Genomic DNA, 13,387 nt, shown 5'->3' on the forward strand with positions numbered 1-13,387 from the left:
TCATCCCAGTCTGGCAATCCTATATTGTTGTTGTTTTACAGTAATGGAAACAACATCACTGACATTAAACCCCCTCAGAATTTGGTTTTATTTATCAAATATGTGCATGGATTATCTTACTGATTCACTGAGAAAAAACTAATGCAGAAATCTCTCCTTTGCAATCTCCTAAACATTCTATCATCAGAACACACTATCTACCCTTTTTCATACATTTTCAGGGCCTTTAAAATATCAGCTCACAGCCAAGACTGATAATCAATGCAAGCTGCCTCTCCTTTGACATGTCATGTTTCCAAGCAGTAAGGTTTACCTTGTTTGTTGGCCCTCAGAGGACCCATATTCTGCATTCTGCGTTTTAATTGGGATTCCCAAGAGACCTTGTCCAAAGGCTCAGTCCAAGACTTATCAAGCAGCCTAAGCTAAGTCCAGTAACCAATTACCCTGCTCTGCCCCTGCGGAACCAGCGGATTACATTTCCTGCTACTGCATTGTAAATGCCCCTCAGACTGCAGTGATTCCACTAAACAGAAAACATATTGTGCAGATGCAGGATGATGCTTAAACCCTACAGAGTTGAACACACCAACAGAATGAATTGTATAGCCATAACCTCTGAAACACACTGGGAAATTAATTCAGCTTGTGATACAGACAAAAAAAAAAAAAGATTTGGTATTATATTCTAAACTTACATTGCAAACTGCCAGTTTAATCCCACAGTTTTAAAAAAAAAAGCTGCAACCCAAAACTTTCCTTTTGGCCCCTACTGACTTCGAAACAATAAATGCTCCTAAAATTTGCTCTGTATCTTTTGACACTTTTTTGGTGCGTCACTCTGTACTGGTCCAAACTGAAGGATTTGCATTATGAACTTGACTTCTTTTTTTTTTTTTAATTAGATTTTGACATATCCTTGTCAGAAAGTCTCATAATGTCATGAAGTACTTTAGCCTGAAATCAATCAATCTATTCCAATTAAAAATGTATGCTTGAATGGAGGCGTACTGTTTTAATTACTTCTTAATCTTCATTAGTTCATATCCCTCAACATCAATCAGTCCATTAATTTACATATACAGTATTTCTTTGTTGACTTGAACTGCCCCTTTCAAACACATAACTCCAACTACACACTGCATTGTAAGAAACGGTGTCTTGCCTGCACGTTTTCAATGTAGATGATACATTAAATCGTTTCTCGGTTCTGATTGGATCCCTGCACAGAGTGTCTCTGGTGGTATAGAATAAAGAGAGCGAGAGAACAGCCTGCCCTGCAGTTTTTCAATTTGCAGGGAGAATATGTATGCGCCTTTCTTTTCTACACCTCTGCATAGTGTTCCTCAGAAATCTCCAGAGACCCCGCTCAATCTCTGCTGATTGACTGACAGCTGTATGCTGTCGCTCTCTCAGGCGTCATCCCTTCGGTCTGAAACAAACTGAGTCCATTTGACCACTTCTGCTCGATCAGGGAGGAAAACTGCCTCGAGCAGGGGACGGATAAATAAATGTTTTGAGGACTACACTTCCCTGAGAAGCTCGGCTGCATCACCGCTTATCTTACTCTTCTTCTATTATATTCGAGTGTCTCTAAAGCAGCTTTACACGATGACAACATTTGATTTTTCGGATATAGAGGCGTTTTTGGATCTCCATCCAGATCTTTTCGAGGAGTACCTCATTCGAAAGGCGAAGTGTGATCAGGTGAGCAGATGGCTAAAAGAGCACCCGCCTTCCAAAGTCACTACAGCCGAGGAGAAGCGCGGCGCAGCCAGGGACCCGCTTTGGCCGACCAACCCGGACGGGCTCCGTCGCAGATCGTCCCACATGGAGCTGCGACGAAACTTTGCTCGCTCCAAAGCCACTACCGCACACCGGACCTACGACGAACATGTGAGCCTGAGCGAGCATGACTCCCAGTCTAGCATGAGGCGCCGCGCGCTCCTGCGTAAAGCCAGCTCCCTTCCTCCGACCACAGCGCACATCCTGAGCGCGTTGCTGGAGTCCAGGGTCAACGTGCCCCAGTACGCGTCCAGCGCCATCGATTACAAATACAGACTCAAGGAAACCAACGAGAGGGAGTTTTTTCTGGAGTTAGTGAAGGATATTTCCAATGATTTGGACCTGACAAACCTCAGTTATAAGATCCTGATAAATGTGTGTATCCTGGTGGATGCAGACAGGTGTTCGCTGTTCCTTGTGGAGGGACCCGCGCACAAGAGGACACTTGTGTCCAAATTTTTTGATGTGCACTCGGGTACCACAGTCAGGCCATCTTCAAGCACCCTGAACTCAAATGAGGTACAGGTTCCGTGGGGAAAAGGAATCATTGGATATGTTGCAGAGCACGGGGAAACTGTAAACATACCAAACGCATATGAGGTAAATGAGCCATTTTATTACACTGAGACAAAAGTTAATGCAGATTTATTCACAGTTAGGGAAGCTGTGTTTATAGATGTATGACAACGTCTGTAAACAGGATCACCCTTGGGAGTAAATTGATCACAATGTTTTCACAAGCTGTTTGTAAAGTTCATTGAAGGGGTCGCTTATCCCGGGGAAACGGAGGATGTAGGTAATAACCTCAATGATGTCTCAGAAAAATGCTTGCCCCCGATAATAAAGAGAGAAAAGCAAGCGTAATAATAGTTCTCATTGCTTCCCACAAGCCAGTTCTTGTGTTACACACTCGACCAGTTGCCTTTTACATCATTATATCTTGGCCCTGGGCTGCTTGGGAGGCTAAGGCAACATGACAATGCGGACCCCCCTGAGGTCTGTCACTGCAATCGAGTTGTTGTGTGTCAGCGAGTCTTTTTCCGTTATGGTATAAAACAAAAATATGAATACATAAATAAAAACAGAGATACAGTAGCACCGTGCAATGCGTCAGAGTATTGAACTCGAGACGCACGTAAAAGCCAAAATGTTGCAGAGAGTGTGGCTGAACTGGTATCATCTTTACACAACCAAGTGTACAGTATATGATACGTGTGTACATGTGTGGATATGTATGAATGATATACAAGCAATCATCTCTCCCCATGCAGGACCACCGCTTCAGTGATGAGATCGACAAGTTAACAGGCTACAAGACTCAGTCCATCCTCTGCATGGCCATCTGTAACAGCGATGGAGAAGTCGTTGGTGTTGTACAAGCAATCAACAAAAATCCCATGGGCACACCCTTCACTGAGGATGATGAGAAGGTGAGGCTGATTGTGACTAATGGAACATTTATCAGAAGGATTATTTCACATTATCATCGCTGTATTGCCTCTTTAACACTATTGCACTTTGTTTGACCAGTTAGAGCATTTTCGAGATGGAGATAAAATTGGATTCTTGTGGTATATTGTGAATCACACCCCTCCACTCCACTCACACACGTGCGCACACACACATACACACACACTTCACTGCAGAGGCTCTTGAGCCATAAAGCTGAAAACTGTTTTTACAGTGAAACCCTTTTTAATGGCTGTGGAGAAAGGGGAATGTGTTCCCTCACAAGAGAAATGAAGAGAGGAGGTCAACCTCTTTCTCATGCATGCAGCATTAAATATATCTGGCTGTGCAATACAAATGCATTATAGAAAACACTTTTGAGTGGATGTACTTCCAATTGCTCCCTCAGCAATGCACTTGATGTGCGTTCACAATAATCTGCATGTTTAAGCTTAATTTATGGTTCAACAGTTTATGCATACAATTTCATTCTCCCAGTTTGTTGATACAAAAGTAAATTTGTATATAGCACTTATGTGAAAAGCAATGGTTCCTTGTAGAAGTGTGTTGCCAGGCAATAAAAAAAATCAAGGTGGTAATTTCACTCAAGCTGGATAAGTACATTATTAAACTCAAGAGGGAGGGGCAGGACAATGCAACAAAACTACAACACCAGAACATTAAACCAGGTTTAAAAAACAATTTACTATTTATTTATTATTTAGCACTTGGGGGGGGGGGGGGGGGGGGGGGGGTTGCACTCCTTAAACTGGCAAGGTCCTGCAGAAATGAGGGTCTGGGGGCTGCTGTTGCGGGACATGACAAACGGTGCCATCAGCCTCTCCAGCCTCTTCCTCCATTGCCTCATATCATATCACCTGGAGTGGACCTTTGACCCCAAAACTCCTGCTGCAGCCCCTTAACCCCGCAACATAAACATGACACAAACCCTCACCGTTCACACACCAAACATAAATACACACATCAACACATTTATAGATGAAAACTCACACACATAAACACCTTTCTCTCTTTCAGATTCATCATACACCCTCCCCCTTTCTCTCTTCTTTTCCCTGCTCATACCTTTTTTTCTTTATTATGATTTCCTATTGTTTTGTAAGGTCTTTGTTTGTTGAAGTCTATACTAGTTGATGTCTGAATATTTTGCGGTTTGTCTAAACTGTCCTCCTACTCTATGTTTTGTATGCACTGTTTTGTATTTTCTTCACATTTGCACAATGAAAAATAAAAATAAACAAACAAGACAACCAAATTCAGAGAGCACTAGTGCAACAATCATCTAAACGTTGTTTTTTTTCACCAATTTTCATAGTTCACCAAGATGCAACATTTTGTCCACAAGATGGCAGAATAAAGTTGTAGGAAACCGTATAAGCTTTATACGTATGATCTCCAGCCACTTCATCAAAGGAATCAGCTTTAAACAAAGTGATGAGTCTGCAGAAGTTTCAGCATTTCAAGGATTGCTGCTGTGTGTGACTCTAAAGAGAACTCAAAAATGAAGTGAAAGCAAAGCTCTGCCTTTTAATACTTTTAAACAACAAAGACACTAAAAATAGAGAAGAAATGTCTTGATCTGTCAGCTTATTTAGACATTTAAGGCCTCTGATGTCTCACTAAATGCCTTTTTGCTTCTGAATCAATACTTCATTAACTGGCAATCTATTTGAGAGAAACTTGTGCAGGGAGGCAGCTAACCCCATCATGACTTTCCACCCTTACATAATGTATTTTTCTACTACCCGGTTAAATGCCGTCGTAAAAACACAAATTACTATTGATATATAATGCATGTATATAATGCATGCATCTTATCTTTGTTTCTATTTTTTTTTTCCACCAAGGTACTGCAGATGTATCTTCCTTTCTGTGGAATATCTATTTCCAATGCCAAGCTTTTTTCAGAGTCTCGCAAGGAGTATGAGAGGAGTAGGGTAAGAGAATGTGAGCTGTGTATCTGCAAAAGATTTTGGATTGTTTTATTGCAACTGGAGACTTACTATAAAAATGATGTTTGTTGCAACAATTCTTTACCCCAAATCCTTTTGATAAATCCTTCAATTAGAAATGTTTTAAAACGGTGTCCTTGTTTTTGCCACAGACTCTGCTGGAAGTGGTAAATGACCTGTTTGAGGAGCAGACTGACCTGGAGAAGATTGTGAGAAAGATCATGCAGCGAGCGCTGACGCTCCTGCAGTGTGAACGCTGCTCTGTGCTTCTTCTTGAAGACATCGACTCACCAGTGAGACCTCAGCTCGGCCCCTTTATCAGCCATGGAGTTTCTTTCTGCCTAACGGATATATATATTTTCCCCTTATTTGTATCGAATTATGTAACATTCCTTGTGCAAATGTCTTTTACCTTTGTTGCTAAAAGATATTGCTGCTGTTTGTGATGGATGCATGTTTTTTTTTTTCTATAGGTTGTAAAGTTCTCCAAGACGTTTGAGCTCATGTCTCCTTTGTGCAACGTGGACCGTGACATCGGGTGAGATGAATAGCATCAATGTGCTTCTAATATAGGGAGGTTTCAAGTGGCATAACTCAATCAATATTTACTTCTGTTGTGCATTTAAGTCCCTTTCCCTGACTATTGTTTCCTGTTTGTGTTATTGTCCACATAAGCATGGAGAAGCTATCCTGTTCTGATTGGCTGATCAATAACAGTATTGCTGAGCTTGTGGCTTCCACAGGACTGCCCGTCAACATCAGCGATGTGTGTCAGGACCCACGCTTTGATGCCGAGGTGTGGACACAGTTGTCTCTCGATTAGAACTATTAGAGCCCACACAAATGCATGGACACAGACACATTCTACAACCTTTAACTGATCAATAATATAGAATCATTTCAGCTGTGACATAGATTGATCCGTCAACATAACAGAACTATGTAGGTTAATGTTTTTAAGCCACACACATTGTATTGTATTATTTTTATTTTGTTTTATGGGTATTATTTTATAGTTTTCTAGTCAAAATGAAAATGTTGGGCCTTGTAGATCCTAGAAAATAGAGTTCTCAAACAAACACAGTCTTTCTCTGTTGTTACTGTTTCCTCTCATTGCAGGCGGATCAGGCATCAGGGTTTCACATCAGATCAGTCTTGTGTGTCCCTATCTGGAATCGGACTCATCAGATAATTGGTATATTAACTTGAAATAATCATTTTGTCCTCACTGGGAAATAGTTCTCATGATACTGTTAACAAAATGTTTCCAACAGGTGTTGCTCAAATACTGAATCGCTTGGACAGGAAGACCTTCAGTGATGCAGATCAGAGACTGTTTGAGGTAAGTTGTATTTCAAACTTTGATTACAGGGGACTGGACAAAAGTGTAATTGTTATTAGTTAAATGAGTTAGATTTAAAAATGATCTTTTTATGCGTTTTCTCTGCCTTTCTCTTTGTGTACAGGCATTTGTGATATTCTGTGGACTGGGAATTAATAATACAATGATGTACAATCAAGTGAAGAAGACGTGGGCCAAGCAGTCTGTTGCACTGGATGTACGTACTGCATCTAATCAGCTGAAACCAACACCGCTTTTAGTTTTCTCCACCAATTAAGAAACCTAAGATCTTTATATTGATTTATTTGTGTGGATTTCTTTCCTTCTCCTTTTCTTGTCTTTTCACATGATTTATGTTTCTTTCAAATTTGAGAAATCTACTTAGCCCTAACCCAAACATTTTTTAAATTGTCAAAATTAAAAAAAAATAAACTTACAAATAAAACCTTGATTAGATTGAGAGATGCTAATAATTCACTGACAAACTTTGGGTAATTTCACAGATCTGGATAACAACCATTAATACCATACCAAAATAAAAAGATGTATTAGCTGTATAGCTTTACAATGTTTTACTGTTTTTGGTATATATATAATTGAAGCGTAAAATGGCGTCACTGACTAATACTAATCCTTACAGAATCTCTTCATACTCATTAGTGTCACCATCTGCGCTCTGCTCCACTGCACCGTATCTAACCTGAGCACTCACATTATCCTGAGCAAACATGGTTCTCCTCAGATATAAATATTTCAACTTTTTTCAATAATTAATGATAAATGCATGTGCCAGTCTGCTCACCTTTCATCAAAGGCAACACACACTCACACATACACACACACACACACACACACACACACACACACACACACACACACACACACACACTAGTATTTCCATCACCTACTCTTTACTGTTTCTCTTAAACACCTGATGGATTTCTTTCTCTCAGGCAACAAAAACATGGCAACATGTTGGTTTTGAAAGAAGAGCTGTACTTTCTTTGATCTTGAATACATAACAAGTAGGAGAGGTGGATTGCATGAAAAATTCTGAAGAGCAATGATTGTCTTGATTTTGCTTTAGGGTTTCATCATTAGCATTCTGAAAACAATACTTTGATTTCAGATGTTGTCCTATCATGGTACCTGCTCCAAAGTGGAAGTTGACAGACTCAAGGTATTCATTAAGAAAACCAAATTCATATATGAACATTATCACTATACTTTTTGCAATGTACGAAAACTGATGCTTGTTAGAGGTTGCAGGTGATTTGTCATTTCAAAACAAAAAGGTTCCTGTTGCTTGCATACTTCTTTGATTGACAGCTTTGTCCTCTTCCTCTAAGGCAGCTAAGATCCCTCTGAGCAATGAGTTAGGCATAGACGAGTTCCACTTCAATGACTTCTCCTTGGACAATGACGCCATGATTACTGCTTCTCTTCGGATGTTTCTGGAACTTGGAGTCGTCCAAAAGTTTAAAATCGACTATGAGGTGAGGCTGTGGGACAGGCGCTAGAGACCATGCTGTTAATTTTTATGTATGTATGTAACCTGTGTGTCTGGCTTCCTGTAGGTTTTGTGTCGCTGGCTTCTGACTGTGAGGAAAAACTACAGAACTGTGGCATATCATAACTGGAGACATGCCTTCAATGTGTCGCAGTGCATGTTTGTTATGATCACAGTAAGTTTCAACATATTAACTTTGATTAAGTCAGATTGATGTTCAATGTCTTTAGCCAGCGTCTTATGCCATACTGTCTCCACCCTGAGTCATTTAGCACCATCTTTGCTTCTATCGTACTTCATTCTGTCAGACTGTGTAATACAATAAAGGACATTTCCACCAAAATAAACCAACTTAGATCCTAAAAAACAATAATGTTATTTTTAAAGCCTGTAATGAAAAGAGCAGGTATACCTGCTGTGTGACGACCATAGAATCACAAGTGACTGAACTCATAAGCAAGGCACAGTCTCAGAAGTGAGTACTGTCTTTGCAAAAGTAAATAACTACATCACAAGCAGATAAATAAATAAAATGGGTGAAGGTTAAGTCAAACTCTAGACAACAGTGCAATCCAAAACATAATCTAAGAGGCAGAGCTGAACACGACTTGTGGATCTTAAACAAATCAGCAATCGGTCACCAAGAGATTAGTAGGATGAAATTGATCACTTGACAAACATCATTCAGAGAAAATTCAAAGGAGGAGTCTTTGAGTTATTCGTCAAACAGAATGATAAACTTTCAGGTTGACCACGTTTGTTAAGAACAAGCAAACATGAAATGCCTCTTCTGATAAAAAAAAAAAAGTCCCATACAATCCAATTCTATCATTTACTTCTCCTCTACTATTTTATCCTTTCCTATCCCACTTCTACAGATAAGAATAAATCCAAAAACATCTCATCCTCTCCCAATCTGTCCTACCCTTTTTGCTCCCATGTTATCCAATCCTATACTATCCCATTTCATCCCACCCAATACTATTCCAATCAATCCCATCCCATTCTATCCCATCTTACCCTATCGCCTATCCTATCCATTTCTACAAATCCCAAACAAAACAGTTCCACTTTATGACTGACTCGTCTGAGTGTATTGGTAGGTTCATGGCTATCTGCTTTACTTTTGTCAGACAGCCAGCTTCCAGCTGTCAGATGCCGAGATACTGGCACTGATGGTTGGCTGTCTGTGTCATGACTTGGACCACCGAGGCACAAACAATGCATTTCAAGCCAAGTAGGTGACCCATACCTATTTTTTTTAAAAACAGGTGTCTAACATTTGCAACGACTTCTTAACACTCAGTTTATTTCTTTCAGGACAGGTTCTGCTCTGGCTCTTCTCTACGGGACATCAGCCACCTTGGAGCATCATCACTTCAACCATGCTGTCATGATTCTGCAAAGTGAGGTCAGACCAATTTTATCCAATTGTAATGCTCAAGTTATTCAGAGGTTTGTGGAATATGATGGTTTTGGATTTACCCGTAGTTAGTGGTTTTAGTTGACAAATAGCTACTTTAGCTGATGTTAGACAAACAGTCAATTTTTACAAACACCTGACCTAATAAAACACCTACAGTCATTCATGATGAAATGTTTGATCCTTATTGGAACATTTTGGAATTTTTGACACATGTTTAAGCATATTTGTTAAAGCCCTGGTGGTCTTTAACAGAAAGCATGGTCTATGCAGTTTGCACTTTGGGACACTGCTGGGCACAAACTGCTTGTGGGTAGGCGGCAGTAGTGACCAATAGGGACGTTATGAGGCTGCTTCTTCTCAGGTGTTGATCAGTTTGATCATTAAGAACTGTTTCTCTATTGATTTATTTCAAAAGAGGTCTGAGAAAGTCCATATACATTGCTAATTAACATTGATAATGGGGGCTTTGTTTGACAGTGAGCAATGACTTTACCAATGCATTGGCTGGAAAAAGACATTCTACCGCTATTATTCATCCTTGCCTGCTTTGGTGTGAGTGTGTACTGTATGTGCTATTATTTTTTCTCACAGGGTCACAATATCTTTGCAAACCTCTGCTCTAAGGAGTACAGCAACATGATGCAACTATTGAAGCAGGCTATTCTCTCCACAGACCTTACTTTGCACTTTGAGTAAGTTGTCTTTTTTTATATATTCAAAGTTTCAATTGAAAATGAAGAATTATCACAGATTCTGAGTGTAAATTCTTATGCTGAATAAGAAGAATTACCATTAAGATTTTTCATGTGGTAAAAAAACTGCTTTGGAATGTTTTCTTTTGCCTTTTAACGTTTGCTGCATCCTTGAATTTCTCACTGCATTGTAAGGCGCAGAACCAAATTCTTTGACTGTGTTCTCTCTGGAGAATTTGTCTGGACAGATGAAGGACACAGAGAAGTCCTCAGGTTTGTGTTACATCGATAACATTTTTTACTTTGCCCAAATCTCTTTTAGCTGCAACTTGCAAAAACAAATTGCTAGTATTGAGCTTGAATTGATGTCATTGACAGGTCAATGTTGATGACCGCATGCGATCTTGGTGCTGTGACTCGTCCTTGGAAGATATCCAAACAGGTGTTAGCAACTGGGATAATTTTTCATATCTATGCTTTCATGTTTTAAGATGTGAATGTATATGTCGTATTTGATGGTGTCTGGAAAAAAATCAATGTTTTTAGTATAGTTTTAAGCAAAAGAAAATGTGCATGCTCTCTATCTTACTTGCTATATCACAGCATAGCTTTGAGTTTATACTTTAACTAAAGTGCTCAGATTGTTTTATCCTGTTTGATTAAAATAACAAATGATGATGGGTGGCATTTATGTCATAAGGTTGCAGAGCTGGTGACGAGTGAATTCTTTGAACAAGGTGACAGAGAGAGGTCTGAGCTTAAGTTGACCCCAGCGGTAAGCAAGAAAGCTCTCAAGTCAGCATACACTCAAACCATGTCCTTGACTTGGTGAGTTTTTTTGTCTAATATTTTTGTTAAATGCCTTTGGTCACTGACGGCAGAATTGTATCATCCTCTGTAGGCTATATTTGACCGCAACCGCAAAGATGAATTACCTGCTCTTCAGATGGAGTGGATCGATGGAATATGCAAACCCCTTTATCAGGTACCCATGAAGTCTCCAGTTTAACATTTACTGGGGCACAGTTTAACTATGGAAAAAATAAACTCTGAACTCTCCTGTGTTGGTCCCAGGCACTGCTGAAGCTCAACAGGAAGCTGCAGCCAATGGTCGATGGGATTGATGCCAATAGAAAGAAATGGCAGGATCTCTGCTCGTCCGATCAGGAAACACATGGAGTCTCAGTGCCCAGTCTGTGTCATGAATCGGATCAGACTCCTGATCCCCAAAAAGACACTGAACCTAATGAACAAAAAGACTCTACAGGTACTTTGAAGCCAGTTGAAAACACCATATTTGGAACAAAGTCCAACTGCAGTCAGGATCAGAGGTGCAGAGTGAACAAGGGTTCTTGTGATGATTAAATAGAACCAGCTTTTAACATATCATCTGCAGCAAAGAAATAAAGCAAGCTAAACATTGAGGGGTTTGTCAATTTAATAGCTCACATGGGACCCTTCTTATTCTGTGTGATTTTCTAACAAATGCACTACACTTTTTGCAGATTATCTGCTGAGCACATTACTTCTCCCAAGTGTCACTGTGTTGAACTCAGGGCAGGGAAGAATTCCTGTAAGACAAACTATATTAAAAAGGCAGTTCCCCATATCTACCAATCTATCTACTTATTGACCTAACTAAAAGCTTAAGAATGAGACACTACTGATGAAACCAAAGAAGGCATTGTAATGTTTTCGTAATGGAACTGCCTCCAAACCACCTTAATTAAAAATAGGCTAAAGGAATCACTGTGATTTCTGTCAGTCACATCAATTGCCATTATGAATGTACAACAGAGCATGATCTTGTTCCCGAATGTTCCTTACATACAGGCTGTCTTACCTCAGTTGCAAATCTTTATGGTTGCATGGCATTATTTTAACGCTAGTAGGTTTGCTAAGCCTCAGGCCTTGTATTGCATGCATATGTATCATATCAGTAAATGTACATGCACATTGACACATTTGTAGAGATCCCGAACACATCTGGGTAAGGAATGAAGCGGAAGAGTGTGAAAGGCCAAATGCTAGTGTTTTGGTTTTATAGTGAAAGTCACTGTTCAAAATTATAACTCCTCAGGCCAATTGTGTGTGTGTGTGTGTGTGTGTGTGTGTGTGTGTGTGTGTTTGTGTGTGTAGATATGTGTGCTGCTCATGTTTGTATTCAACCTTCCAATTCCCATGAAAGTAACTGCCTGTAAATGTAGGCCTTTAGCATTTTTCTTTTGGAATATCTAAAGTTCATGCAAATTATTTTCATTCTTTCTCTACTGAGTGAAAGAAACACATGTCCATACTTTTGCATTAGCTTAGCAAAATAAGCCAATGTAATTTCTCAGTTTATATTTTTTTATGCTTTACACAGGCATTAAAAACATGATTTAGCTTGTTGGCTACGAAGGAGAAAATCTGCACAAACTGAACTTTGCCTTTAGAGAACCTCCGTGTTTTAAATACAGGATATAAAATGTCTAACAGAAGTTTTGATTTTCCCATGAAGCAGATTGCGTTGTGAGGTTAATTCTATTTGTAGCTTGGACTGGTTCAGCATGATGAAGATGTTTAAAATGCATGTATCATGTTTGATGTTGGTATTTTTGGACATTTTCTTGATGCCTTTGACTGCCCTATGAGATTTGCTTTGCATGAATTTACTGTAAGAGAAATATTAAGTGTTGTTATGTAACAATATCGTTGTTGCACTTTTGATGTGGAGAACAGATAAAGATTTCTATTTTCGATCACAGACTGTACCAAAATTAAACGTTCATTATTTTCATACACTGGACTCTATATTTATGCAAGATGTAGAATTGGCAGTTTTTCTTCTACTTATACTCTGGCCACTAAAAATACATTGTGAGAGAAGACAAGAAAGTGCTTCAATTCAGATCAAAGGGAGTGAATCTATCTCCAGCTGTTTTGTGAATAAAGTGCTGTGGCATGGAAACTGGTCATGTGTTGTGGTTTATGCATCACTGTACAAAAGGTAAACAGTAAAGGGACTTAAGCTTGTATGGCATTTATAGTCTACTTGAAGAGCTTTTAACACTACAGGTCTCACTTACCCAGTCGCACTCCATTCCCACACTTTTGGCAGAGGCTGCTATGTTAGGTGTCCATCAGACATGTGCTGCAGGAGCTGGGGATCGAACCCGCCGAACTTCAGGTTGAGAGACAACCGACTGAGTCTCTGCTTAGTTATAAATTATC

The 13,387-nt window shown here is 39.6% G+C and overlaps 1 protein-coding gene across 1 annotated transcript; it reads left to right on the forward strand.

Moving 5' to 3' along the window:
- Positions 1-1,284: 1,284 nt before the first annotated feature.
- On the forward strand, positions 1,285-13,124 carry pde11al (phosphodiesterase 11a, like). Its single transcript, XM_020637392.3, has 20 exons — positions 1,285-2,382; positions 3,054-3,212; positions 5,100-5,189; positions 5,357-5,497; positions 5,678-5,742; positions 5,880-6,000; positions 6,324-6,399; positions 6,479-6,546; positions 6,671-6,763; positions 7,676-7,726; positions 7,896-8,042; positions 8,124-8,231; positions 9,190-9,293; positions 9,377-9,467; positions 10,074-10,174; positions 10,370-10,447; positions 10,553-10,616; positions 10,875-10,949; positions 11,076-11,159; positions 11,249-13,124. The coding sequence occupies exons 1-20, from the start codon at positions 1,609-1,611 to the stop codon at positions 11,537-11,539; spliced, it is 2,781 nt and encodes a 926-aa protein (XP_020493048.1). The 5' UTR covers positions 1,285-1,608; the 3' UTR covers positions 11,540-13,124.
- The last annotated feature ends 263 nt before the right edge of the window (positions 13,125-13,387 follow it).

This window comes from Labrus bergylta, chromosome 8, assembly GCF_963930695.1.
Source record: "Labrus bergylta chromosome 8, fLabBer1.1, whole genome shotgun sequence".
Taxonomy (NCBI): Eukaryota; Metazoa; Chordata; class Actinopteri; order Labriformes; family Labridae; genus Labrus; species Labrus bergylta.